Source organism: Podarcis gaigeae (assembly GCF_964106915.1).
Source record: "Podarcis gaigeae genome assembly, chromosome: 8".
In the NCBI taxonomy this organism is placed as follows: domain Eukaryota; kingdom Metazoa; phylum Chordata; class Lepidosauria; order Squamata; family Lacertidae; genus Podarcis; species Podarcis gaigeae.
The window spans coordinates 44,089,357-44,117,353 of NC_139684.1; the positions used below are offsets into that span (position 1 = coordinate 44,089,357).

Consider the following 27,997-nt stretch of genomic DNA (forward strand, 5'->3'; position numbering starts at 1 on the left):
ATTGGCCATGCTGGCTTGGGCTGATGGGAGATGCAGTCCAACAACACCCGGAGGACACAACTTCCCCATCCTGTTCCATGGAAAGGTAATATTCACAACCTTGCCCTGCCCACTTTTGGCTTTGTCTCACCGGTGCCACCCACCCCCACCTGGCATTGGCATCCTGCCCCCATAAGGGGGCTCATGAGGGAGTGTGACCTTCAGGCCGAAAGATCTTTCAATCCATGGCTAGTCCTTAAAAACAATTCTGCATGAAAACTGGTCTTCAATGGAACCTTCTGAAGGAAGAAAAGAGTCAGAAACATTTTCCCTTGAATCCCAGGTGGTTTATTGGATGCTGTCTAGGCAGAATCCTAGAGTGGTAACCCCCCTGGCATCGTGATACAAATCCCTCACCAGGGCACTCTGCGTCCTTCCCAGTCCACAAAGGTACCGTTATCCACCTCAGAAAGTGTGGAGAGAACTTGAATTATTCCTCGTGTACTCTCTTCTACAGTCAGGTCTGCTTCCTGTGAAGAAAAATATTGTAAGTGAAGGATTTCTTAAGTCATTCTTGAGCATCAAACAGCAGAAGGCTGTTGGATGTCTTGGTTATAAGATTTCAGTCTGCACATTAAACATTGCTTTATGAAAGACAACCAAGTGGCCATGCATGCCAAAGGATAGCAGTTCACTGCAAGGCCTCAGAGGACCATGCTTGCTTTTCCAGGAGCAATTTTGGATATTATTAGAAGCACCAACTCATAGATGCTGCCTTCATTGCCTTTTTCTTGTGCTTTTAATACCTCCAAGCAGTGAAGGATGGGGCACTGGAGCTACTCAGGCACCACCATCCAACTAAAAATGTCAAGCAATTTGTTTAAAGAAATATCATCCTATAGGGCTACCCACCTTTTCCATGATTACCAAAAGCTGTGAGCACTTACAGGATTGGATTGAGTTTTCACCCAGCCAGGATGGATGCAAACACACAGAATCCCATAAGCTGGATACGTGAGTGACTGGCATTTGGTGAGCATGTTTAAAGCAGCCTACAAGGGAGAAAAAACAAACCATGAGCAGAGGGTGCATTTTGCTAACTGTTTTGTAGCTTTAAATGTTTGTTCTAAGTTCCGCAAGAAGAAAAAGACTACACATGCTATTTATTTATAGAAAACATCCTGGTATCTTCCCTTAATGCCATCTACTGTTTTAGAAAATGCGACATCCTCACAACAGAAGTTTGTCTCTCAACATATATCTGTGGGCAATGCATGATTATTGCCCAGATGCACACATACAGCTATCATTTGGAAAGATAGTCGCAGCAGGGCAGGGCAGGGCAGGGAGCAGACACTTTCACATGGATTTGACATAAGGTACCTTACTGCAGCGATAGGCAACAGTCATCTTTCTTTCCCATAACAGCATAACTTCCATGGAGCCTGCAGCACTGGATGTATTGATAATGGCTGCCTTGCAGCAGCTCAGCCCTTCCTGGGGATATCTCTGAGCTGCCATCTTCAGCAGGGGCAGAAATGCCTAAAAGAGAATAGAGGTCATGGCTGTTGTTGTTAGGTTAATGAATGCAGTTATCCTAGGGCAGTGATATCAGAGGAAAGCACTGGATGCACTGTATAACGTTGAAGGTATATATAAACTATGCTCATAGCAGAATTAGGATTTCTGATCCAAAAATACTTTCTATAAGCTTTTGCGCAAAGATCCCATAAGACTTAGTATACATTTAGAATTGTTTGAACACACAGTTGGGCAACCTGTGCCCTGGCCTCATTTTATGCAGCCCCCAACAGGTCCTGAAGCTGCTCTGTTCTAAGGTCTCACCCATGTTTCTTCCTTCTAGTTCACTTCTTGGCATTTTAAAGTTGTCCTTCTCCCACAACTTCTGCAATCTCTCTCTTTTACTATGTGTGTGCATAGCACACTAAAATAGGAAAGGCATTAATGTCATCTGTTTTCCAGAAAGTAGCCATATTGATCCATTCTATTTAAAAAAATTGTCTGCATGTTCATGAGAGCAGCCCCATTAAAGCTTCTGGGGAAGGAAAGGTAGAAAGCATTACTATTTTTATGCCAGACTGATGTTCAGCAACTGGTGGATCTATCAGTGTTGGTTTATCATTTTCCCTACCTTAAGTTCAATTCTCTGAAGTTCCATATGAGTTTGCAATTATTTTCTTAAAATCCTCATGAAAATTAATTGCTCAAACAAATACTGCTCTTCTCCTACCCAGTTTGTTGCTTTTGTTTAATTCTCCCAAAGGGCCAGAACATCACAGTTATTACCAGGGCAATAGGTAGTGAGTAAAGGGATTTGCGGCACCATGAAAAGCAAAAACTTACCTGGCTCACCTGAAGTGGCCCAATAGTATTGACGGCATATACATCTGCCATGTCCTTTGCATTTTCTTCCTCCAGGTCGTTTCCAGAAGTAATACCAGCATTGTTCATTAGGAGGTTCAATCCACATTCTCCAACACACCTTTGCACTTGCTCCACAGCTGCCTTGATGCTCTGGAGGTCAGTGACATCTGCAGAATGACATTTCTAAGCCCTTAAGAACTGGGTGGTGTGGGGATGCCCAAGGGACTAATAAAAGGCCCTTTTAAAACTACCAAGGCAGGTGGCTTTGGGGGATCTTACAGATTACAAGGACGAGAGGTGCTTTTCGGACCACTTACTTGTCTCTTGGCCTGTCAGATCTTTTTGTTTGTGTGGGACAAGAAGCTACAGTTAGAACGGGATATGGAACAACTGATTGGTTCAAAATTGGGAAAGGAGTACGACAAGGCTGTATATTGTCTCCCTGCTTATTTAACTTATATGCATAATTCATTGTGCGAAAGGCTGGGCTGGATGAATCCCAAGCCGGAATTAAGATTGCTGGAAGAAATATCCACAACCTCAGATATGCAGATGACACAACCTTGATGGCAGAAAGTGAGGAGGAATTAAAGAACCTTTTAATGAAGGTGAAAGAGGAGAGCGCAAAATATGGTCTGAAGCTCAACATCAAAAAAACGAAGATCATGGCCACTGGGCTCATCACCTCCTGGCAAATAGAAAGAGAAGAAATGGAGGCAGTGAGAGATTTTACTTTATTGGGCTCCATGATCACTGCAGATGGTGACAGCAGTCACGAAATTAAAAGACGCCTGCTTCTTGAGAGAAAAGCAATGACAAACCTAGAGAGCATCTTAAAAAGCAGAGACATCACCTTGCCAACAAAGGTCCGTATAGTTAAAGCTATGGTATTCCCAGTAGTGATGTATGGAAGTGAAAGCTGGACCATAAAGAAGGCTGATCACCGAAGAATTGATGCTTTTGAATTATGGTGCTGGAGGAGACTCTTGAGAGTCCCATGGACTGCAAGAAGATCAAACCTATCCATTCTTAAGGAAATCAGCCCTGAGTGCTCACTGGAAGGACAGATCCTGAAGCTAAGGCTCCAATACTTTGGCCACCTCATGAGAAGAGAAGACTCCCTGGAAAAGACCCTCATGTTGGGAAAGATGGAGGCCACAAGGAGAAGGGGACAACAGAGGACGAGATGGTTGGATAGTGTTCTCGAAGCTTACCGGCATGAGTTTGACCAAACTGCAGGAGGCAGTGGAAGAAAGGAGTGCCTGGCGTACTCTGGTCCATGGGGTCACAAAGAGTTGGAAACGATTAAACGACTAAACAACAACAGCAGCTACCACAGCCCACTTGAGGAGGAAGAACAAGTGCTTCGCTGAATCATGGAGCTCTGTGTGTCTTTCTGAGTTGTGCATGCAGTGAGCACAGGGACTGACTGGCAGCTGGCTTTTAAAAATACGTGTATCACATTAATATCACTCCATCAAAAAACAAGCTCAAAGCAAGGCGATTGTAAGGCCAAAATACTTAACTATTGTAGGTGGAGAAAAGTCCTGACAACACTTTACTGAGCAAACTGAACAAAAAACTGTGTCTAATTTAGGGAGAAAGCAGCAGAGATATTTTGTCTCTCTTAGTTCAGGCCTTGCATATGCACACTGAAAGATCCCTGCAGTTCCTCTTCCAAGATTTATGAAATCTTTGGGACAATCAGACACACAAAAGGTAAGGCTGAGCCCAAAACAAGGCCATTGTGAATCCCAAGTACCGTACTTTATTCTTTGGACTATGGTAACATACCACAGGCTATGTATGGTACCTGTTATGGAAGCCTTGCCTCTGTGTGTCATATTGCCTCTGTAAGAATTCACAGACACAGAAAGTAGAGTACCCATAAGAAATAGCATGAGGCTATGACTTTGGTAGGCCGTTTTGGAAAGTTCCTTTATGGCAGGTATGGGGAGCCTTTGACTCTCCAAATATTACTGAGCTACAAATCTAATCAGCCCCAGCAAGCATGGTCAATGGGCAAGGTTGATGGGAGTTGTAGTTCAGCAATATATGGCAGGCCTGCTACCACCTCAGAAGAGAGGCTTTGTTGCTTAAGCCCTTGATTGGCTGTGAACCATCCTTTTTCCAGTTACTGCTTTGTGGACTGTACTGGTTTGCACTGGTGCTGGGAATGTCTATTTATCCTGCACTTGGAATGTGAGACTTACCCAGCTGCAGCACCACTAGATTCTGTTGCTGGCATGCCAACTCCTTTATTTCCTGTCAAAAAAGAAATGTTTTACCTCCTTGATTAAACTGGAACTAGTCACCAAGAGAGACCCTGAGCCTTAGAGCTGAATGCTGAAAATGCTTAGTAGAGTCTAATAGAAACTCAGGAATCTCACATAGAACAGTGCCTTGCAAGAAGAACACTTTCCTCTTCAATATTAATAGGCAGTTCTTTTTCGGGGGGGTGCAGGGGTACACATACCTCTAAACGTTTTGTGAATCTTTTTACTTTTGTCCATTTACTGTATTTATTTTTCCCTATTTGAACTATAAAATGATGGTTTTCTGGAGTCAAAATGAGAGTACCCCTAAATATTTTTTTTAGAAAAAAAGCACTGTTAATAGGTGAGTATGTTATGAACAGAAAACCTTGTACATGGAAAAGTGGTTAGCAGTCTGAAAGCTCTCCCCACCTCCCCCTTGTAATTCTCCCAAGACCACAGCCTATTTCTCACCATGTCATACCCTCATTGGCATTGCTCTATACACTCAAAAAATGCTTCTGCCTGGCTAGAATATGTCCTTGTACTGTAACAGTGCCTTTTACTTGTTCGGATGGAGGATGGAGAGAAAGGTGTATGTAGAAACTAGTGACTTTTGCATCAGTGGCACGTAGCCTATTATACAAGGACAGCAGCCATGTCTGCTGCTCGGCCCACTTTGGCTTCTGGCCCCCTACACCACTGGCATGTGGCTCCCAGAAAGTTGCCCACAGGGGAATGTACTGAAGGGAAACTGTGGAAGACCTAAGGGTAAGTTGAACATTATTACAAAGTTACTTTGAAGGAACTAGACTGTTAAAAGAGATAAAAATCCTGCATGGAGTTGACTTGGGGTTTAAGGGATTAATTTATTTCCTGACAGCCAATACTGTCCTCTGCTGGTAAACAGCTTAAAAAGGTGTTGAAACTTAATTCAGCAAAATGATAATTGCTGGACAAACCAGTCTACGGGTGGAATTAGAGTGATAGAGATCTTCTTTTATGTCCCTCCCCATTAATCTATGCTGTAATTTTCTAAGACTATTATCATATTGCAGCTCAACTGGCCGCTAAGAGACAGCACTGTGAACTACAGCTTTTTGGCAGCCTTGTGAGAGCTGCTGGCCCATCACACCAGTGTTGAACGCAGCAGACAAGGCAGGCAGTGGGCAACTCAGATGAGCCACTGAAAACAGTCACACCAGAGCAGGGCAGCTGCTGGTGAAACCAAAGGCCCAACAACATTCTCTCCAACCGGGCGCCCTCCAGATTTTTCGGACTACAACTCCCATCAACCGCATCCAGCCCACAAAGCTGACATTACATTCTTAAAATGTAATAACATCACTACTCTCTTATGCTACATTCCTGGTCCTCACCTTGCTTTTTGGTCCATCCATGTCTAGGGTAGTAGCAAAGACCCACTGAGGTGGAGTTGGCAGCCTCAGAAACTGCTTCACCAGACCCAGGCCAATTCCTGAATTGGATCCTGTCACCAGAACACTCTGAACAGGGAAATCTGTCATCATCCCCTTGGAGCTGCAGCCTTTGGCTTCCATGCTTGTCACACTTGCCTCAAAGAGCATCGGGTCGTCACATGAGATGCTTTTATGGGAAGTAGGCACCTCCTTTAATCTTCAGATAATCTCATGCTGGATGCTACACCTCATTTGCTGACTAGCTTGTTGGCCATCTCTGTTTTTTAACAACAACAACATCATTAGCAATGGAAAAACTAAGAAGCATTGTGGCATTATGGTATAGAGGACAGACAATTCCAAATTAAAATCTTCAGTCAGTCTCTCAGCCTGTTTGGCTTTGCAGGGTTGTTATGAAAATTTAAAAATGGGTTGAAGCAAATCACTATGTATCCTGAGTACATTAGTGAAAAAGTACTAAAAAAGCATACCGTGTCACTAGGGAATATGATAACCAGGATATAAAAACTAACCAGAGGGGGAATGGCATAAGCAGTGGCATAGGAATGAGGGTGCGGTTGGTGTGGGCCACCCCTTGTGTCATCACCAAGGGGGGGGGTGACAAAATGGCAAAAATGTGAGTTTTAAAAATGTGGCTGGGTGCAAACAGGCATCCCCACAGCAGACGTCTTCATCAGAGCCTGGCTCTGCGCCAGAAGGTGCTGTGGCTTGGCTGTAGCACTTGTGCCTGGCACAGCTCCGCCCTGAATCAGGGGAGAAGAGCAGGCGAGTGGACATCAGTGCTGCTGCTCACCTTCCTCACTGTGGCACGCCCAGCAGCAGCAGCAGCTCTCCTGACCCAGCAGCAGAGAGCAGCCCTCCTCAGCTGCGGCAAGGTGCACCCAGCTGCAGCAGCTCCATTGCCAGGTCAGATTTGACTCAGTAGCAGATAGCAGGAGGGTCAGTGGCAATGCTGCCACCCACTCTCCTTGGTGTGATGCCTTGCGCCCAGCTGCAGTAGCTCCATCACCGGATCATGTCTAACCTGGCAGCGGAGAGCAGGGGAAGCGTGAACAGCAGCTTCCCTGCCCCTCTCCTACCCTGAACTGTGGCACGTGAGGAGAAGAAGAAGAAGAAGAGTTCAGCTTTGATATCCTGCTTTATCACTACCCGAAGGAGTCTCAAAGCGGATAACATTCTCCTTTCCCTTCCTCCCGCACAACAAACACTCTGTGAGGTGAGTGGGGCTGAGAGACTTTAAAGAAGTTTGACTAGCCCAAGGTCACCCAGCAGCTGCATGTGGAGGAGTGGGGAAGCGAACCCGGTTCCCCAGATTACGAGTCCAGTGCTCTTAACCACTACACCACACTGGCTCCCTTCCCTTCGAAGGCACCCTTCGCGCTCCGCCCTCCTCGGGCACACCCCATGCACCCACCCCGGGCAGCATGGGCACATGCTCCGTCGCTGGGCAGAAGAGGCCCTCAATAGTCTCTCTGACCACACCCTTCTCTAACTCTTCTTCACAACTTCCTCGAGCTTTTGCGTGGCTGCAACATGTCCTTGAGCAGTGATGATAGGTCCCTCTTGCTTGGGCAGAGGAAGTGTGTGTTACGTGAATCCCAATCTCTGACCAGTGAGAGACTTCATGGCAGGTGCGCCATCCTTGTGGGGTCATGGGCAGGCTCCAATGGATCCTACACTGGGCCCAAAGGGAACCAGGCACACCTGGGTCATAGGTGCTATTGCTTCCCTTGGGCTCAGTTTCTTTGGAATAGCATCACTGAAGAATGTGGTATCTTTTTGACAATGGTTTTATTTACACATAGAAACACTCTGAGTGTCATTATTTTCCAGGGACAGTCCCAGATTTACAGAAGCCATTGTTGATTCTGATTTGATCCTGGACCAGAATGTCCCTCCTTTCCTTAGGCTATCCCTATTTTCAACAGAGAAATGCTGGGAGAGTATGGAGTTATTTGACCCCCGAGCCAAGGAGATAGGTAACTATACAGTACAACCTTTAGAAGACAACAACCAGAAGACAGCCCCCGGTAGGGAAGTATTTTTTTAAAGTTTAATGTTTTATTATGTTTTTATATATGTTGGAAGCCGCCCAGAGTGGCTGGAGCAACCAGGTCAGATGGGCAGGATATAACTAAGTAGTAGTAGTAGTAGTATGGAATAGGACGTCTCTATTTTCATCAGATAAATTTTGGAGGGTCTGCACATATACACAACCAGAGCACAAGATGAAGGGCTCACAGCATCACTGCTACATCAGATCTTGCTCCTCCATCAGGTCCCTAGGGAGATCCCCCAAAGGTTTGGATTCAGCTCTGAGAGGAAGTCAAGCCTCTGTGTCTTCCCATATGCAGACAAGACAAAGGCCAGCCTCTGACCTACTGTTCTCTTGCCTCCAGGATACTGAGTCCAGCCACGTGTGTGAGATCTGGCTACCCTTCCTTGTAGAGACATCCTAGCTCCTTTTTCTATGACAACACACCCATACTTGCTCAAGTCTTTAGACATATAAAAGGATGCTGAGCAGGGTCAGCTTGACCTTTTACAAAGAACCTGGTTCAGGCACTTCAGCTCCTACTACAGACTCCCATCATCCAGATAAAGAACCACAGGCTTTGGAGGGGACCCAAACACATAATCCAAACCAACCCGTCCTCCTCCAACAGCGGGTTGCACACACTAAATGCATCTGGCTTTTGTATGTAGCCTTCTGTACCAGAGATGGGGAATCTGTGGCCCTCCAGATGTTGTTGAACCACAGTTTCCATCATTCTGACCATTGGCCATGCTGGCTTGGGCTGATGGGAGATGCAGTCCAACAACACCCGGAGGACACAACTTCCCCATCCTGTTCCATGGAAAGGTAATATTCACAACCTTGCCCTGCCCACTTTTGGCTTTGTCTCACCGGTGCCACCCACCCCCACCTGGCATTGGCATCCAGCCCCCATAAGGGGGCTCATGAGGGTGTGTGACATTCAGGCTGAAAGATCTTCCAATCCATGGCTAGTCCTTAAAAACAATTCTGCATGAAAACTGGTCTTCAATGGAACCTTCTGAAGGAAGAAAAGAGTCAGAAACATTTTTCCTTGAATCCCAGGTGGTTTATTGGATGCTGTCTAGGCAGAATCCTAGAGTGGTAACCCCCCTGGCATCGTGATACAAATCCCTCACCAGGGCACTCTGCGTCCTTCCCAGTCCACAAAGGTACCGTTATCCACCTCAGAAAGTGTGGAGAGAACTTGAATTATTCCTCGTGTACTCTCTTCTACAGTCAGGTCCGCCTCCTGTGAAGAAAAATATTGTAAGTGAAGGATTTCTTAAGTTCGGAAAAAGTCATTCTTGAGCATCAAATAGCAGAAAGCCTAGATGCTGTTGGATGTCTTGGTTATAAGATTTCAGTCTGCACATTAAACATTGCTTTATGAAAGACGACCAAGTGTCATAATATGCCAAAGGATAGCAGTTCACTGCAAGGCCTCAGAGGACTATGCTTGCTTTTCCAGGAGCAATTTTGGATATTATTAGAAGCACCAACTCATAGATGCTGCCTTCATTGCCTTGCTCTTGTGCTTTTAATACCTCCAAGCAGTGAAGGATGGGGCACTGGAGCTACTCAGGCACCACCATCCAACTAAAAATGTCAAGCAATTTGTTTAAAGAAATATCATGCTATAGCCCTATAGCCCACCTTTTCCATGATTATCAAAAGCCTTGAGCACTTACTTGCATGCCTTGAGTTTTTACATAGCCAGGATGGATGCAAACACACAGAATCCCATAAGCTGGATACGTGAGTGACTGGCATTTGGTGAGCATGTTTAAAGCAGCCTACAAGGGAGAAAAAACAAACCATGAGCAGAGGGTGCATTGAACTGTGGGGAGCTGCTTATTATGGATTACTGCAAGGTGGCTAGAAAGGATTTGGGGGCAGAGAGGTTTGTAAGAGAAACTGGACATCGTTGAGCATTCCTGACACAAAAACTAGCAACTTGGAAGTTATCTATCATGGACACCACTCTTGAACAAGATTTTTGACAGGCATTTGTGAGTGTTCTCCATGCTTGTTGGCTGCATCATTTTGCTAACTGATATCTAGCTTTAGATGTTTGTTCTAGGTTCTGCAAGAAGAAAAGGACTGTACACATGCTATTTATTTGTAGAAAACATGCTGGTATCGTCCCTTAATGCCATCCACTGTTTTAGAAAATGCAACATCCTTAGACCAGAAGTTTGTCTCTCAACATTGATCCGTGGGCAATGCATGATTATTGCCCAGATTCACACATACAGCTATCATTTGGAAAGATAGTTACAGCTGGGCAGAGGAGGCTGCAGACAGTTTCACATGGATTTCACATAAGGTACCTTACTACAGCGATAGGCAATATTCATCTTTATTTCCCATAGCAGCATAACTTCCATGGAGCCTGCAGCACTGGATGTATTGATAATGGCTGCCTTGCAGCAGCTCAGCCCTTCCTGGGGATATCTCTGAGCTGCCATCTTCAGCAGGGGCAGAAATGCCTAAAAGAGAATAGAGGTCATGGCTGTTGTTGTTAGGTTAAAGAATGCAGTTATCCTAGGGCAGTGATATCAGAGGAAAGCACTGGATGCACTGTATAAATTTAAGGTATATATAAACAATGCTCGTAGCAGAATTAGGATTTCTGATCCAAAAATACCAGTACTTTCTATAAGCTTTTGCACAAGAAGTCTCGTAGGACTTAGTATACATTTAGAATTGTTTGAATGCACAGCTGGGCAACCTGTTCCCTGACCTCATTTTATGCAGCCCCCAACAGGTCCTGAAGCTGCTCTATTCTAAGGTCTCACCCATGTTTCTTCCTTCTAGTTCACTTCTTGGCATTTTAAAGTTGTCCTTCTCCCACAACTTCTGCAATCTCTCTCTTTTACTATGTGTGTGCATAGCACACTAAAATAGGAAAGGCATTAATGTCATCTGTTTTCCAGAAAGTAGCCATATTGATCCATTCTATTAAAAAAAATATTGTCTGCATGTTCATGAGAGCAGCCCCATTAAAGCTTCTGGGGAAGGAAAGGTAGAAAGCATTACTATTTTTATGCCAGACTGATGTTCAGCAACTGGTGGATCTATCAAGGTTGGTTTATCATTTTTCCTACCTTAAGTTCAATTCTCTGAAGTTCCATATGAGTTTGCAATTATTTTCTTAAAATCCTCATGAAAATTAATTGCTCAAACAAATACTGCTCTTCTCCTACCCAGTTTGTTTAATTCTCCCAAAGGGCCAGAACATGACAGTTATTACCAGGGCAATAGGTAGTGAGTAAAGGGATTTGCGGCACCATGAAAAGCAAAAACTTACCTGGCTCACCTGAAGTGGCCCAATAGTATTGACGGCATATACATCTGCCATGTCCTTTGCATTTTCTTTCTCCAGGTCGTTTCCAGAAATAACACCGGCATTGTTCATCAGGAGGTTCAACCCACATTCTCCAACACACCTTTGCACTTGCTCCACAGCTGCCTTGATGCTCTGGAGGTCAGTGACATCTGCAGAATGACATTTCTAGGCCCTTAAGAACTGGGTGGTGTGGGGATGCCCAAGGGACTAATAAAAAGGCCCTTTTAAAACTACCAAGGCAGGTGGCTTGGGGGGATCTTACAGATTAAGTCCATTCAAGGATGAGAGGTGCTTTTCGGTCCACTTATTTGTCACCTTGGCCTGTCAGCTCTTTTTGTTAACGTAGCAGCTACCACAGTCCACTTGAGGAGGAAGAACAAGTGTTTCTCTGAATCATGGAGGTGTGTGTTTTTTACAGCGTGTGTTTACATGGAGGTGTGTGTTTTTCACAGTGAGGGCCTGGCTTTTAAAAATGTTTGCACCACATTCATATCACTCCGTCAGAAAATGAGCTCAAGGCAAGGCAATTGTAAGGTCAAAGTACTTAACTAATGTAGGTGGAATTCAGAGAGAAAAGTTTGGCAACACTTTACTGTGTGTAATTTAGGGAGAAAGCTGTAGGGATAGTTTGTCTCTCTCAGTTCAGGCCTTGCATATACAGTAGCAAGCAGACATTCAGCCAAAGGTACGTATAGAAGAAACCTGCTTAGGCTGCTTTGCATGCTTGCTAATCAACACCTCCACCCAGCCGGTTAATAACTAATTGACTTCAACACTAACATAAGGTTACCAGACATCCCTGTTTCCGGGGGCAGTCCCCAGATTTACAATCAGTCCCCTGACAAAATCCTATCATTCCTATTGAAGTTGAAAAGTATCCCCGGAATCATTGAAAAAAATCTGGTAACCTTACACTAACATAATTACACTGAATGATCCGTGCAGTTTCACTTCCAACGTATTATTCATTACTTTTTATGAAATATTTGGGACAATTAGACACATTGAAGGTAAAGCTGAGCCCTAAACAAGGCCACTGTGAGTCCCAAGTACAGTAGTACCTCAGGTTAAGTACTTAATTCGTTCCAGAGGCCCATTCTTAAACTGAAACTGTTCTTAACCTGAGCTACCACTTTAGCTAACAGGGCCTCCTGCTGCTGCTGCGCCACAGGGGTGTGATTTCTGTGCTCATCCTGAAGCGAAGTTCTTAACCTGAGGTAATATTTCTGGGTTAGCGGAGTCTGTAACCTGAAGCGTATGTAACCTGAAGCGTATGTTACCCGAGGTATCACTGTACAGGGGAATCCTCATGTATGTATGGGTTTTGCAGCAGCACTTGTGCAAGTCCACCCTGTTCTGCCTCTGACCCATTCTGCCCCCCCTTCTGCCCCCTCCCTGCCCCTTGAGGTGCCAAAAATGATGTGTACATCAGTGGTTGTGCGTCAGTGGGGAGGTGCCTGAACTTTATTCTGTGGACTATGGTAACATACAAGGGGTTGTGGTATCTGTTCTGGAAGCCTTGTCTTTCTGTGTCATATTGCTTCTATACATAAAGGTAGAGTACCCATAAGAGACAGCTTTAGCCCATGTCTTTGTAAGCCATTTTGGAAAGTTCCTTAATGGCTCTCCAACTGTTGCTGAACTACAACTCTCATCAGTCCCAGAAAACATGGTCAATGGCCAAGGATGATGAGAGTTGTAGTTCTGCAACATATGGTGGGCCAAACCTTCCCCACACATCTGTTATGTGACGATATGGACAGAGACTACATATAGGTGCATCTCATTTCAAAGCTTCATTGAAGTTGTGGGGACAATATCACTGATATTCTGTAACAGGGGAGCAAATCCTTTTGTTTTCCAGTTACTGCTTTGTGGACTGTACTGGTTTCCACTGGTGCTGGGAATGTCTATTCATCCCACACTTGGAACGTGAGACTTACCCAGCTGCAGCACCACCAGATTCTGATGCTGGCATGCCAACTCCTTTATTTCCTGTCAAAAAAGAAACGTTTTCTTGCATTGATTAAACTGGAACTAGGCATCAAGAGAGACCCAGAGCCTTAGAGCTGATTCCTAAAAATGCTCAGCAGAGTAACAGACACTTAGGAATCTCACTCAGAGCAAACCCTTGCCAGGATAACATCCTTGTCTCCAATATTAATAGGGTGAGCACACTATCAGAGATGGACAGAAAACCTGGTGCAAGGAAAAGTGGTAAGGAGTCTGAAAGTCCTCATTCTCCTTCTCCCTCCTATGTGGGCTCCCTCTATGCAGGCTTTGTAACTCTCCCAAGACCACAGCCTCTTTCTCACCAGGTCATACCCCTCACTGGCATTGCTCTACACCCTCCTCAATGCTTTTGCCTGGCTGAAATATGCCCTTGTACTGTAACAGTACCTTTTACTTGTTCTGATGGAGGATGGAGAGAGGTGCATGTAGACTTTTGCATCCGTGGAATGTAGCCTATTATACAAGGGCAGCAGCCATATCTGTTGCCTGGCCCACTTTTGCTTCTGACCCCCCCCCCATGGCCCCCAGAAAGTTGCCCACAGGGGAATGTACTGAAAGGAAACTGTGGAGGATCAACATAAATTCCAGTGTAAGACTTCAGCTGTTAGGACACTGTTTTATTTAAAGGATATTAGGATGCTTTGGTCTTATTTTAATTTCTCTATTAGCTCCTTTGGGGATGGCTTTGTTTTAATGTAACCATTCATAAGATAGAACATTTTTTCCTAAGAATGACTTTTTAATCATTTTATTAAAACTTTAATCCTGGCTCACAAGTCCTTAAGGTAAGGTTACCAGATTTTTTTCAAAGAATCTGGGGAAACTTTTTTTTAAAAAAGAGGGGGTGAAAGTTTTTTTTTTTTTTTAAGGTATTAAAAAATATTCTCTTCTGTGCTCTCCTCTGTCACGTGGCCTTCCTCTGCGCCCTGGCCTACTCGCTTGGAGCGCTAGCCACTGTGGAGTATGATTGGGTCGAGCCTGGGCTGGGCCATGTGTCCTTGCCCTCCCGGTGCTCTCCTACCTGTCTTCCTCAGCAGCGGCATCAGCACAGCAAGGTCAGGGCTCCCTTCTTTTTTCTCCTTCCTCTTTTTCTTCCTTCTCCTTCTCCTCTCCTCCTTCTCCCTGCATTGTCTCCGGGGTTTTCCTGGCCCCGGAGCACCGATGGGCAGTCGGCCAGGTGCTTTCGCTCCCGGCTTGATTGGGGTCACCGGGGGGGGGGTGTCATTAGTTTCCCCAGTTGACGCGCCGGACATCCCTCATTTCCTCTTGGCAGTGGACGTGGCAGCGGCAGCGGCAGTCTCAGCAGCCCGGAGCCAGCCTGGTAGGGCAGTAGGCTCTGGCTGGCTTCAGGAGCTGCTCGCTGCTGTGGTGCCCGCCATTTTGCCTCGCCGGTAGTCCCCATATGATGTGTCTTGTGCCATTGAACCATTCATGCAACATTCATTCCTTACTAATAAATCTACAACATTTAAAATATAAATCCGGGGACATTAAATGAAATCCAGGGACATTCTGGGGACACATTTTGTCCGGGGACAGATTTGTAAATCTGGGGACTGTCCCCAGGAAATGGGGACGTCTGGTAACCATACCTTAAGGTCTCTATGATTACACCCAGCCTACACTACTAAGAAATGTTATTGAAGAGGCACAAGGGAGTGTTTGGCAGCCTGGTAGAAATAGATACTGATCTATTTCTGGCAGAGAAAGGGTAACTGGAAGGGAGGGCAAACAAAGGGGCACATTTGGGTTGGCCTTATCTCTCTTCCCCACAGGGCTCATGTTGCAGTTGGGGAGCACTGGCAATTACAAAAACCTGAAAACAATTAGTTTAGCATCTATAGTTAAGCTTAAATCAAAACCTTGCTTTTTAAAGAAAAAAACCAAAGATAAGGACTTTCAGACTAAAGGCCCACTCAGTCCTGCCTCTTGATCTCACAACCAGATGGCAATGGGAAGCCTGCAAGCAGGTCATGAGTGCAACAGCATTCTCTCCAACCGGGCGCCCTCCAGATGTTTCGGACTACAACTCCCATCAACCCCATCCAGCACAGAAAGCTGACATTACATTCTGAAAACGTAGTAACATCACTACTCTCTTATGCTACATTCCTGGTCCTCACCTTGCTTTTTGGTCCATCCATGTCTAGGGTAGTAGCAAAGACCCACTGAGGTGGAGTTGGCAGCTTCAGAAACTGCTTCACCAGACCCAGGCCAATTCCCGAATTGGATCCTGTCACCAGAACACTCTGAACAGGGAACTCTATCGCCATCCCCTTGGAGCTGCAGCCTTTGGCTTCCATACTTGTCACACTTGCCTCAAAGAGCATCGGGTCGTCACATGAGATGCTTTTATGGGAAGTAGGCACCTCCTTTGATCTTCAGATAAGCTTATGTTGGACGCAACACCTCATTTGCTGACTAGCTCATTGGCCACTTCTGTGTTTTAATAACATCATTAGCAATGGAAAAATTACTATGAAAGATTGTTATGAAGATTTAAAAAACAGGGTGAAGCAAATAACTATGTACCCCAAGTTCATTAGTGAAAGAATGTGAAAAAATGATAAAAAAGCATACCGTGTCACTAGGGAATATATTAACCAGCATATAAAAACTAACCCAATGTCAGGGACTGGAGATCGCCTCCCCAGCCTGACACTTCCAGAGAAGAAGACAATTCAGATTTACAATGAGTTTGAGGGTTGTCATAGCTCAGAGGAAGATGAGGGGGAAAGTTATGTTCAGGCCACATCCCCTGATATGCTTTTGTACCTACTCCTTAGCTTCCTTTACATCTGTAAAATGAAAACACTATTTTCAAACACTTTTCACTGTAAAGAGCTTTTGACATGCATGTTAGCTGCAGCTAGGGTTTCAATAGCCTAGCAAAGGAAAACCTTGAAAGATCTGCATTTGGCTGTGTGGCGGAAGTCATTGTGAGGGGAAATTGCACATAAATTCAGTGTTTCCAGTGGGTTGGAGGATCCAGGAGGATTTTATGGGATCTGGTGGGATTTTATTTCCTATGCTTTGGATTTAGATGCTCAACATTCACCATCCACACTAGCTCATGAAATATGGAGGTCTTGATTTATATTGATGTGTCATCACTTCTTTCTCTTACTATTTATTGTTCGTTTGCTTTATATATGGTATGATGCAACAACCTGTTACTGCACTTATGGGTTGTTCATAGTGTTAATAAGGGTTTGGTGTTTTTTTTAAAGTCCACAAGATTGGAATAAGGTAAGTGAAAACTACGAATAAAGGTCATTTAAACTGGTCTGGCAGGTGATTTCAAGGCTACCACTAAAACAAGGCTGCATTTTAAGCTGCATTTTAAGCTGCATTCTAACTTATATTTTAATCAACTGTTTGTTTGGTTTGTTGTTGTTAATGTTTTTACTGTATTTATATTCGGTATTAGCCACCCTGAGCCTGGTCTTGGCTGGGGAGGGCGTGGTATAAATAAAAAATGATGATGTTAGAAAAATTAGAAAACAGGTAAGGGAGATGCTCCTAGTTGCTCTACTAGTTAGGGTGGCAGCTACCACACCCCAGCAGGAGAGGGAGAACAACTACTCCTGAAGTAAGAAGTCTGTTGAGAGCGTGTGGGCACTTCCAGGTGAACTATGGTATATGTTTTTATTTTTCCTTAATAATAAGGAATAGTAAATGCTACAAATAAATAGACCAGGTCTCCTCATGTCATCTGTATATCACAGAAAGCACAATAAATTTGCAGTAATATCTGCGACCTGTGGTTCATTATTAGTGGTCAATTTGAAAGTTGATGGTTCGTGAGTTGGTGTAAATAAAAACAAAGCGAAAAACAGGATAGAGCGGAATTAACTGATAACATTGCATAGCTAGATGCCTAATCAGGAGCCCTTGGGTTGTGCTTAGATTAAGTATGAGTAATAAGTCATTTTACCTCTAATGTTACCAATAAAACAATATATTGTTTGTATATTGATGAACGTGGGGTGTGTGGTTTCAAAATGAAGATAATAATTTTATGTTTAAATTTAAATGTAGATTAACCACATTGAGCCAAATGCTGTGGGAGGGGTTGTTCCATTTTCTGCAATACTGGCAATATGCTATGAAATTAAACTGCCTCAGGGTAAAACCATATTACTTGATGTACTGGTGTAATGTATCCAGTTTGAATTGAAAGACTGTTCAGTGGTACCTCTGGTTACATACGCTTCAGGTTACAGACTCCGCTAACCCAGAAATAGTACCTCGGGTTAAGAACTTTGCTTCAGAATGAGAACAGAAATTGTGCTCCGGCGGCGCGGCGGCAGCTGGAGGCCCCATTAGCTAAAGTGGTGCTTCAGGTTAAGAACAGTTTCAGGTTAAGAACGGACCTCCGGAACGAATTAAGTTCTTAACCCAAGGTACCACTGTATATACTTACCACAGTAGAATGCTGCACCTGTAAGGAGGTGTTACAGATATAGCTGATATATTTTACACAAAAATTGACTAGAACTGAGAGATGCAGCCTTGGGGGCTGCTCAGGTTGTTACCTATTATCTTGCAGGAGTCAGTTTTGTTCATATATTTATACAAAGTGCTTTTTTTCTTTAAAAATGTTTAGGGGTACTCTCATTTTCCTACCCACATTGAAAGATTCACAAAATGTTTAGGGGTATGCATACCTCTGCATCCCCCCAGAAAAAAGCACTGTTTATGCCTAAAGCCAGCATTTAAAGTCCCTCATGTGTTCTCATCCACAGGAAACAGTTTGGCTCTATTGCCTCTGGAACGTCTCACTTCTTCTAGACATGAGGAGCAGGTAACAATATATAACATAATCAGCATATTAAGTTGTTAGTATTGTACAGATACGTTCTACCTTCATGCTTTTCAAAAGTTTATTTTATGTCCCCCCACTTCATTGTGACCTTTGAGCAATGAAGGCTATATAGATGAAGAGTAGTTTTCTTTAATAAATGTAATTTGGAGCGCTGTCGGCAGCCAGGCAAACAGCAGTGTGATCTCTTACATTTTAATTAAATAGTAAGAAGATGTGGACCTTAATTCTTACACAGCACATTTGCCATCCTTTGCCAAACTAACAACCTGCTTATTAAAATGGGTGGGACTTCTTAATTTCAGCAAATTCTAGTGAAAACTCAAGACACCATGGAACAAATTCTTCTTTGCTGCTTGTTCTCAGACGCTTGAGAACAATGGGAGTTTTGTGTGACATAGTCAAATATGCCACAGAGTGTTCTTCAACAGTAAATGAAAATAGGACTATAGATATTTATTGAAGGTATGGAGAAGGCTTTGAGATTTACCAGTGAATGTCAACTTCGCTCTTTGCATTAAAAAATTATGATAAACATTTAAGATTCACCTGATTTGGCAATAGACGTCACCCAAAGACTTAAGACTCTTGATAGTCAATGTGTGCAAGTTCTAATCTTCCTTTGTCTAAGGGGAATCCTTCACGGCATGAGCTTACCTGGATAAAGCCTACATTTCCAATCCAGGGATCGCCAAACATTTTGGGTTTGTGGGCACATTTGAAAATAGAGAAGTGTGTATTGGGCACCACACACACACTGCAAACAAGCACTTACCACAACCTAGGTTATTAACTACAACCCAATGCTTCTTTCAAGCCTAATTTCAGCAGGGGGAAGAGGACCCTGTGGGCATAAGGGAAAGCCTCTGTGGATGAACATGCGCTTGTGAGCAACCCCTGCTCTAATCTATGAAATGTTATTCATTCTTGTAGGTATTGCCTACCTAAAGCTTGTCTTCACCCAATTTCATAATGATGTATATACAAGATCACAGTGGCCTACTGTAAATATTTAAGGTGTGGGGAAGCACACAATGAAGGGTGCTTTTTAATATTTACAATCCTGCACAACAATGTACAAGCGAATGTTGTGGCGCACGGAGTATGGGCACAAATGCAAATGTGTGCACACGCGCAAACACACATAAAGGAAGCTGTATCGTATCATGTCAGACAACTGATTCACCATCTAGATCAGTACTGTCTATGCTGACCAGCCGTGACTCTCCAGAATTTCCAATAGGAGTGCTTTGCAATGGTACCTGGAGACTGCATCTGGGACCTTCTACCTGTACATAGAAAGCATGTGCCCTTTCACTGAGCTATGGTCCTTCCCCAAGCAGACAACATACACAAACAGTACCAGAATGGAGCATAGGAGAGTGACACAGGACACTGGCAGGTGCACATGGATGTATATTTTAATAAAAATAATTCTGTCAAAATACAACAGAATGTGGGTTTTTTTTAAACCATATTTCCAGTACACCCCCCCCCCCATATTCTTTTTCTTCAGTTAAAATTTCCTCCCCTCGGAAGGGTTTCATGCTAGCGTTGGATAACTGAACTCACAAATACTAAGCAGAGACTGAACCAATGTGCACAGCTTGGTAGGATGTCCACTGAGTCAATGTCCTCAATGAAGAGAAAGAACTCCAAGTGATGATGGAAGCCTGGTGGAGCTGAGGTTCTGCTCAGCTTGTTTTATTTGGTGATTGGGTTTTTTTTGTTTTGTACAGTTGATGATGCTATAAAAAAGTTAACAAAAAAGTGTCCTGACATTCCATGCTAGAGCTGGTACCTGAGTTTTGAACAACTGGAAAAGGCAGGGGTAGATAATTGAATCAAAATAAGCACTTCACTGAGTAGGGTTTTGTTTTGTTTTTGTCCTAGCTTGACATCCAAGATGCAATCCAGTCACACTCTGCCACCCACCTCACGTTGCTGTCAGCCGATTTAAGATGAGAACACAGACACCCCAAAATTAAAAATGCAAAAAACAACCACCAACCCATAGTTTTAAACCTTAAATAATGTTTCTTTGTAGTAAATGTCAATCTTTTCTTTTCAATATGCTTCAGAGTACTTCCCCAAGCAGTGTGGCCCCACCATAAAAAACCTACTTGGTTGTAGGAGAGTCCTAGTCAGCAACTAATTTTGCCTGAAGGGAAGTGTGGTGCACATGGCTCTAATGCCCAGTGGCATGTCAACAACAATTTCCATACCACCCCTTTTGCTCCATTTCCCCCCATATTTAAAGAACAGGTTTGGCAACTAGCATCCAGGAGACCAGTTTTGGCCAACAGATCACCAACTGGTCAACCCGGTGCTTGAAACCCGCCATTAATTTAGAACAAAGAACTCCTCAAGTAAGTTACAAAGTATATATGGAAGATGAGTAAGAGCAGCTTGGGCCTGATGAAAGGATGGATGTTTGGGTGCTGCTGGGAGGCATGCTACCCCGCCTGTGGTTAAAATGATGGATCTAGCGAAGCATCAGAAACATGTACCTTATTGAACCTCTAGTGCCACCTGCCATGTTACAAAAGGCCTACAGAACCAAAGCTCTAGCTCAGGTCTCTGGTCTGGCAATCTCACCCTGCAAGGCAGATAGGTTGTCCAAAAATAAAATGTTAATCTAAAAGCAAAATCACTCTTCTTTTGCGCAAAAGGAACTGTTTGGGGTCAGATGAAGAAGGAATGAGTGTACTGCATTGACATTCTAGGACAGGGGTGGCTAATCTGTGACCCTCCTTTTATAGAACCATATCTCCACTTGTCTTATATCTCCTGCTCCTAATATGAGATCAGATATAACACTCCTTATATGTGGAAATTCTTATTTGTACAGTGTTAAGAACTTCTAGAGTATGGGGAGACTACATAGACAAGAGAGTGTGCTTTTTTATCAAGTGATGGATCAGCATTCTTCAGCATAGTATTTCAAAGAATGGTTTAAAACAGCTGTAGACTAGAGAGACTATTTTACTGCCAGATTGAAGAGCAATCAGCAGTGATGCTGTTGGATTCCAGACACCACAACCAGAGACTTTCAATCTCTATTCCATCTATATGGCAAATGCCCTAGAAGGGGAGGTTGTTGTAAATTCTGCAATTTCACCCCATAGCCTAGATATCACCTATGCATGTTATTTCTTGTTGTTCTTGATCATAATGGCTCTGATGACCACCTACTAAAAAAATGAGTATTTTGTATCCAAAGTGGAGTATTCATAGTTAACTGCTGTGAAAAGAGAATACTATTTCATCAATATGAATATGAACACATCTGGGAAGATTTTGTTTCACAAGTTCCATAGTCTTTTTGATTGAATTAATTTTAACCTCTAAAGTACATTTACACTGTTAATTTAAGAATAATTGCTATAGGCTTTGATACCAACAGCCATGTTTGGGCTACACACTCCAGGAGTTTCTGGGTCTAAACAGCAGTTGTACCACAAGGAAACTCTTGAGCTGAGCTGGCTGGTACTGAAAGTCTTCCTCAAGTGTGACACAGAGTACCTCCAATGTCTACAGGATTTCAAGCTTTCAGCAGATTGCTTTAGATCAAAAGCATGTTACCCACCATAAGTGTGGGTAACTTGTTTCTGAGAAAATATTCAAAGCAACTCTGTAAAAAGTAATGTTATGGAGGCAGGGAATCGCTGGTTAAAGACTCATCCAAAATAGGTAAAATTTAAAAATTAAATCCTAAGAGCTACATACAGCAATAGCAGCCAATTGATAGGTTGCTGGTGCAGAAAATGAGATTGGAGCTATGAAGATGTCAGTTTTCACACCAAGACACAATTAGGGATGGACTTTAAAATCAGGGTTTTAAACAGGATTTGCTTATTGATGTGTAAGCTACGACTGAGCACTCTTTAAAAAGATCTAAGACAGGATAGAACTGTTAAAACAACACTAAACATTTGAGTATCATGTTGACCAGTTATTGATGGCAGCTGGCAAAAAAGGATAATGCTTTCCTTTATTCAATGCAGTCAGGATGATATTTTGCTTTGATCTAACCTGTGCAAGAGAGCAATCATAGCCAGTTATGTAACACTATCAGTGCAGGGGGGACTGAATTTGGAACTGTGTCTTCCACAGCCATCTCTTTAATTTTAAAGTGTTTCTGTAGTCTCTCAGTAATAGTCAGCCCAGCAGAACAAGGGATGAAAACTGTGTGTTTACTTCCACCACCACTACTTTACACACAAACACATGAAAATAGAGGTGGTCTACAACTGATGAGCACTGTGCAGGATCATTCCCATTACAGGTGCAGGTCACATTCTTGAATGTGATGCTCATTCTGTATGTTCCAAGTCTACTGCACACACGTGTGTTATTCACCGTTATACCTCCAAGCCCCAAACTAAACTGTCAGCTTCTTTCTAATGCAGGCATAGGCGAACTCCGGCCCTCCAGATGTTTGGGACTACAATTCCCACCATCCCTGGTCCTGTTAGCTAGGGATGGTGGGAATTGTAGTCCCAAACATCTGGAGGGCTGGAGTTTGCCTATGCCTGTTCTAAATGTGACCACTGTTCTTCACCTCAAGAAGCACACTTCTTATTTAGCACATTCCCCGTAACCTTCTGCAATACTGAAAAACCACTTGAGCTAAATGTCTCGCTTGTTGATTTTATAGGAGTCACTTTTCCCATCAGAAATGTATATTAAAAGCTAGACAAGATGTTGAAATATGCCAGCAAGCCAACAATTCTGAAGCTGCATAATCCATACTATAATCTGACAAAAATGCTTTTAGTAGTGTGCCTCTCTTGATATACATATATACACCCTCATATAAATTAGACTGGCACCTGAGTTTTTCACCCATTATGCCTAGCAACTTTTTGTGAGGATTTCTGCAATACCCTGGTTTAGAAGTGTCTGTCCTTTTTTTTTTAATGGCTACTCCTTGGAATAAAAACTGTACACTTTTTTTAAAAGGAAAAACTAAATATTGGCTTATGTCCTCAATTTCACATTTTCATTTGTGGCTGATCAGTTGTCATTCAAGCATCTGACGGACTTCAAGTTCAGTGTGGAACAAAGATCCACAGGTAATGAGGGAGGTTGTGATCTGATCTACCTGAGCCCCAAACCTGGACTGGGAGCTTGTCAACTATGAACGACCCCAACACACAGGGGGCGTGCAACTGTATAAAAAAGCAGACAGCAGTCCAAGTGAAAACCCCTAGGAGAGTCTCTAGCTCAAATAGAAAAGGCTAGAGTGACACATATCTCCCAGTTATTCCATTTAAAAGACAGGTAAAGTCACTCTGCCTTCAACATCTCTATGGGACAAGTCCCATTTGTTTGATGCTAGCTGCCACCTAAATGCCCATATTGGATTAAATGTGCTAATCAAACTGCATTGGGCCTAGGATCCCTTCCTCTAATGCATGGGTAGTTAAGATGATGCTTTCCAGATGTTGTTAAGACTACAGATCCCATAATCCCTGACCACTGATCATGTTAGCTGGGGCTGATGGGAACTGGAGTCCAACATCTGGAGGTCGTCATCTCAGCTGCCTGTGTTATAATGTTGGATGTGTTTAGGCATGACACTGTTCCTGCTCTCAACCATGTTTAGGGTGGGGGTGGGGTATGCTCGGTTAAGACCATCTCCATCTGTCTCAGAGTATCAGGCCATTTTTCTAGAAGATGAGAGCAAAATACTGCACACCTTTCATTCTCATTCTCAGCTTTTCTCCACAGAAGTTCCAATGGCCACCTGTCAGTTCTTGAACTTGAATATCACATGGCAAAAAAGAGACAAACGAGCCTTTCTGCTCAGGCAGTAGAGATGTGGTGGCATAGGTTGGTCTCCAGTCAAAACACAAAGCCTCTTGCCTTTAAGGGGACTAGCACTAGAGAACAACACTGCCCTGGTGACATAAGTGCCAGCAGTTTCCCCTCGTGAAAATAAAAGCAGGCCATCACCAACAGATACACTTTTATCTCTAAATTAGTAGAAACCAGCTCAGCACAAACTCTCCAGATATAAATACTGGTGGCTCAGTCATAAAATAAAATAAAATAAAATCCTAAAGTAGGAAAGGCGCTACATCAGAATGACCAGTGAAAATACTGAGTGCTGCAATGGCTGCAGGGCAGAGCAGGCTGTGGTGGTGATGACGACAGGGGGAAGGCCCTGCCAGCAGTTTCCAAGGTGAGAAATGAAGGCATCACAAGGATTCCCCCTCAGTCAGCAATGTGTCCTTCCGCTGGGCAGCTTGCCTTTGGGGGCAGTGGGAAAATGCGAGGCAGGGGGAAGTGATGGTGGCAGCACTGGAGGGGTCACTCTGTCACACTCAGTGGCTAGTGCAAATAGTCATCCACTCTGGCGAAAGAGCAGGAGCCCAAGCCCACGCGGGCCATGAGCCGCAAGCACTCCGAGGCCTGGCCCAGGGCAAGCAGCAGTGGGGGCTGCTTTGGCAGGTTCTGAGACTCTGCAGAAAGAGAAAGAGGGCATTGTGACAATGAGGCGATGCACAAAGAGCATGTCATTGATAAAAGCTACTTATTCCATTCCCCACCCCCACCCCAAAGCTGCAAGAAGGCTCTTCCCCATAGAGGACTGGAAAACACAGAAGAGGAGTGGGGGTCCCTCCAGTTGTCAATGGGCTCCAAACCCCCACCAGCCCCAACCAGCACGGCCAGTGGTCAGGAGTGATGGGAGCTGTAGTCCAGCAACATCTGGAGGGACACAGGCTCTGGAATGCATGCAGGCCCTACGAAGGGAAAGATCCATCTGAAGCCTGATGACAGTCAAAGGTTAAGTACATGAATCTGGCCCAAGTTCAGCAATGTTGCAGCCCACTGGTTTCAATATGAAAATTATACACAGGCATAGCTTTATTTCATGGTAAGCAGTGAGACCGATGAAAGCTCAGCATCTGTTGGCCCATGCCTTCAAGTTTTATCGAGGTATCCCAAATTCATTACATATGTTACCACATTACTCTATATAATAACCCTGTTAGGCAAATTAGTGCCCTCGTTACAGAAAGGGTGGCTGAAGCTCAAGCTACCTACTGAATTCATGGGTGAGGTGAGATTTTGCAAGTCTGCTCCCCACTCCAGCTTTCAGCTCTGTGGTGATAAATATGTGTGCAGCAAAAGCACACACAGTGGTTGGGCTTCGCTCAGCAGTCCTTAAAACTATGGCAGCGGCATAACACTATATATTTCAGGAGGTCTTCATGGAACATGGGGAAAACTAAGCAAAATGTTGGGGAAAATTAAAGAACACTGCAGAGATTTTGCAAGGCAAGCAATAATTCTGCCAGCTGCCCTCCAGCATCAGTAGCCTCACTGCAGAAACAGGGGCATGCAGAAGAGAAAGGTCTGAGCTACCTCACCGTTTGTCACCTTACCCAATATAGCGCTATTGAGTGCAGCACACACGGGTTCCCGCTGGATTGGATCTAGCTGCTGGCCAACGGGACAGTTCCATGGATCAGAGTAGGCCAGCAAGCTGAACGCGTCCTGAGTGAAAGAAGAGAGGCTTGAACGGCACTGCAACACATACACAAAACACCAAGATTCTCTAAGTGATGGAATGGGCCACCCGAAATTACTGAGTCTCTTCAAATTGAGACCAGAGAACACATACTCACTATGTCACATGAACTCAATGCTCTGCTTGGGAGAAAGTGGATCTAAAGAAATTGCAGGGAAACGATTATATGGATTCCCAACGTGTTTTAAAATACTGAACTAAATAGTTTTTAACCCAAAGAGGACAAAGAGCAGTTTGTCCTTTTGGTATTTAACTACTATTCTTGGTCCAAGCAAGATGTGTAATGGCTCAGTTCAGGCAGTATGAAAAACCAAGCTTAAGGAATCCCATCTCATGTGACAAACTGCAGTTATGGCTACTGCACCATGGATGCAGGCACAAAGATAAAGCTAAGTGATGAGTAAACAGAAATGAAAGCAGGCAAGTGACACTAATCTACATCTTTGCCAGTTCTATCTTTGAAAGCCTGAATGGTAGTTTGGGTTATGAATTATGATAAGTGCAAACCAAGGTGACTTCTCTGGAAAACGGGAGGCATAGTGTCCTTCTTGTGCAACCCTTTCTCCTGATATGAAACAGAGGGCTCCAGGGCTTCCTTGGCAGTGGTATCTCATCTGTGGAATTCTTTTAGCTATTTCTTGGTAGCGAATCTAAAACCCTTAGGTGTCAGGGTCAACACAGTACTATTTTCCTTGGGTTTTAAAACAGTTTTAAGTGACCAATTGGGTGTGGATGGTTTTATTAGTTTTTAAAACTCCTCCTGCGACACTGCTCTATTGCCTTTTATTTTTACTTTTTATTTCGGGGACATAGCAAGAGTGGTAGGACATGTTTTGAATGCAGAAAGTCCCAAATTCAACCCCTGGAATCTCCCAGTAGGGCTGGGAATGTCCTCTGCCTGAAATCGTGGAGAGCTGGTGCCAGTCAGTATAGACTGAGCTGAAAGGACTAAAGGTCTGACTCACTATAAAGCAGCTTCCTATTATACTGTTTTTATTTTTTATTGCAAGCAACCACCATAGCAATTTTATATTGAGAGGTGAAATGGGGATATTTTGAATGAATGAATGGTTTCAAGTTCTGGGTCACGAATGTGAATGGGGTTCTCAGCCACATGGCACACCTGCAACATTTTTTTATGTGTCGTATTCTTCCCATACTCTCTGCACAGCTGCTCGCTCAGGGTCTGCAGCTCCCGCCCAAACTGGATCATCCGCTCAGTGGCAGCATGGTTCCCTCCACAGAGCTGCCTCTGAGGACAGCCATCTTCTAGAGCAAAGGAAAGAAGAAAGGAAGGGAAAGTGAAAAGAAGGGAAGGGCTGGAGCACCAAAGCAATCACCTTCCTCCATTTCTGTCTCTCAAAAAGCCAGTTAGTTCAATTCCAGTAAGGTCAACAGCAGAAGGCTCAGGGAAGTCCCACCACTAGAAGCATGATCAAAAGTCCTTTTGGGCTGCTAAGTTTCCAGCATTAGCTACCTCCAAAAACATGTAGTGTAAAATTGTTAAGATTGGACCAAAATCCTGTGCCAAAGCACATGTGAAGTGCAGCTCTAAGTGTAAGATTAAAGAAAGAAATGTTTGCTTTGATGTACACGCCTGGCTATTGGTTTACAAACAGAAATTATAGCTTTTAAGTGACATATAACAGGACAATGAAATGTTGAGGTTAATATTCAGGTACTAACAAAATGCAGACATTTTAAAAAGTTAAATTGTTCTGGTTTTGCAGCAGGCAGTTGGTAAATCTCTGGCATTTAGTTTTAAAATCCTGTCCATCAGCAGCTATAAATTACATTGGCACTTCAGTCGTGGTGCAAGAAATTACTTCATCGTTTTCAAAATTTTACTGTTTGATATTCTAATGATCTAACTAATTTTAGAAACAATTTTTTTTTTTGCATCCCATGCCCTCTCTGCAGGTTTCTGGACTGGAAGAGGCACCCCAAGTAGCAGTCCTTAGGGAACATCACCCACACTTGCTAAGCTGAGTGTTCCCTGGAACAGAGATGAGAAGATGCTTTCCACACTAAACCCTACCCATGCTGGAATCATCTGTCTGCAGAATCTCTTCATGTTTGTAAGTGCCATTCATTATCCTTGTAGCAGAATTCTCAAGGACTCCATTGGGGTAGTGCTCTGCCTCCATCTCCATCTCACTGTCACTGTGTGG

The 27,997-nt window shown here is 43.7% G+C and overlaps 3 protein-coding genes and 1 long non-coding RNA gene across 14 annotated transcripts in view; 1 reads left to right on the forward strand and 3 right to left on the reverse strand.

Moving 5' to 3' along the window:
* Positions 1 to 125: 125 nt before the first annotated feature.
* Positions 126 to 6,673, reverse strand: LOC310850641 (C-signal-like). 5 transcript variants are annotated; one of them, XM_083752291.1, is made up of 6 exons: positions 5,999 to 6,673; positions 4,578 to 4,629; positions 2,344 to 2,531; positions 1,368 to 1,521; positions 927 to 1,031; positions 126 to 505 (listed from the first exon to the last, which is right to left on the reverse strand). In XM_083752291.1, the coding sequence occupies exons 1-6, from the start codon at positions 6,203 to 6,205 to the stop codon at positions 393 to 395; spliced, it is 819 nt and encodes a 272-aa protein (XP_083608417.1). In that variant the 5' UTR covers positions 6,206 to 6,673; the 3' UTR covers positions 126 to 392. The 5 variants fall into 5 exon arrangements, with proteins under 5 accessions (XP_083608417.1, XP_083608416.1, XP_083608415.1 ...); XM_083752290.1 differs by having other exon boundaries at positions 126 to 509; positions 1,363 to 1,521; positions 2,353 to 2,531; positions 5,999 to 6,669; XM_083752289.1 differs by having other exon boundaries at positions 126 to 509; positions 1,363 to 1,521; positions 5,999 to 6,632.
* Positions 2,441 to 27,874, forward strand: LOC310850653. Its single transcript, XR_014567406.1, has 3 exons — positions 2,441 to 2,520; positions 11,482 to 11,583; positions 27,747 to 27,874. It is a non-coding gene; the product is annotated as an uncharacterized lncRNA (long non-coding RNA).
* On the reverse strand, positions 9,139 to 16,981 carry LOC310850642 (C-signal-like). 2 transcript variants are annotated; one of them, XM_083752295.1, is made up of 6 exons: positions 15,582 to 16,981; positions 13,389 to 13,440; positions 11,416 to 11,594; positions 10,427 to 10,585; positions 9,785 to 9,889; positions 9,139 to 9,345 (listed from the first exon to the last, which is right to left on the reverse strand). In XM_083752295.1, exons 1-6 carry the CDS (start codon positions 15,786 to 15,788, stop codon positions 9,229 to 9,231), a joined length of 819 nt encoding a protein of 272 aa, XP_083608421.1. In that variant the 5' UTR covers positions 15,789 to 16,981; the 3' UTR covers positions 9,139 to 9,228. The 2 variants fall into 2 exon arrangements, with proteins under 2 accessions (XP_083608421.1, XP_083608420.1); XM_083752294.1 differs by having other exon boundaries at positions 11,407 to 11,594; positions 15,582 to 16,978.
* The window catches only part of RANBP10 (RAN binding protein 10), a 49,763-nt gene continuing 41,452 nt past the window's right edge, over positions 19,687 to 27,997 (reverse strand). The window contains exons 11-15 of one of the 6 annotated variants that reach the window (XR_014567394.1): positions 27,865 to 27,989; positions 26,950 to 27,092; positions 25,681 to 25,792; positions 23,214 to 24,753; positions 19,687 to 22,706 (exon numbers count right to left, since the gene is read on the reverse strand). Coding sequence is in view for 2 of the 6 variants with exons in the window: in XM_083752249.1 (XP_083608375.1) it covers positions 24,623 to 24,753; positions 25,681 to 25,792; positions 26,950 to 27,095; positions 27,865 to 27,989 (514 nt within the window). In the remaining 4 variants the exon portion in view is untranslated. Of the gene's footprint in view, positions 24,754 to 25,680; positions 25,793 to 26,949; positions 27,096 to 27,864; positions 27,990 to 27,997 lie in introns of all 6 variants that reach the window. The other 5 variants (XR_014567395.1, XR_014567396.1, XR_014567397.1 and 2 more) reach the window with 5 other exon arrangements.

Excerpts from the sequence above, each read along its gene's own strand:
- LOC310850641 (XM_083752289.1), bottom strand. The coding sequence starts at position 6,205 with ATGCTCTTTGAGGCAAGTGTGACAAGCATGGAAGCCAAAGGCTGCAGC. Across the intron at positions 4,630-5,998 it reads TGGATGGACCAAAAAGCAAG|GAAATAAAGGAGTTGGCATG; the intron begins GTGAGGACCAGG and ends CTTTTTTGACAG. Across the intron at positions 2,532-4,577 it reads TCTAGTGGTGCTGCAGCTGG|ATGTCACTGACCTCCAGAGC; the intron begins GTAAGTCTCACA and ends GTCATTCTGCAG.
- LOC310850642 (XM_083752294.1), bottom strand. The coding sequence starts at position 15,788 with ATGCTCTTTGAGGCAAGTGTGACAAGTATGGAAGCCAAAGGCTGCAGC. Across the intron at positions 11,595-13,388 it reads TCTGGTGGTGCTGCAGCTGG|ATGTCACTGACCTCCAGAGC; the intron begins GTAAGTCTCACG and ends GTCATTCTGCAG. Across the intron at positions 9,890-10,426 it reads TTGCCTATCGCTGTAGTAAG|GCTGCTTTAAACATGCTCAC; the intron begins GTACCTTATGTG and ends TCTCCCTTGTAG.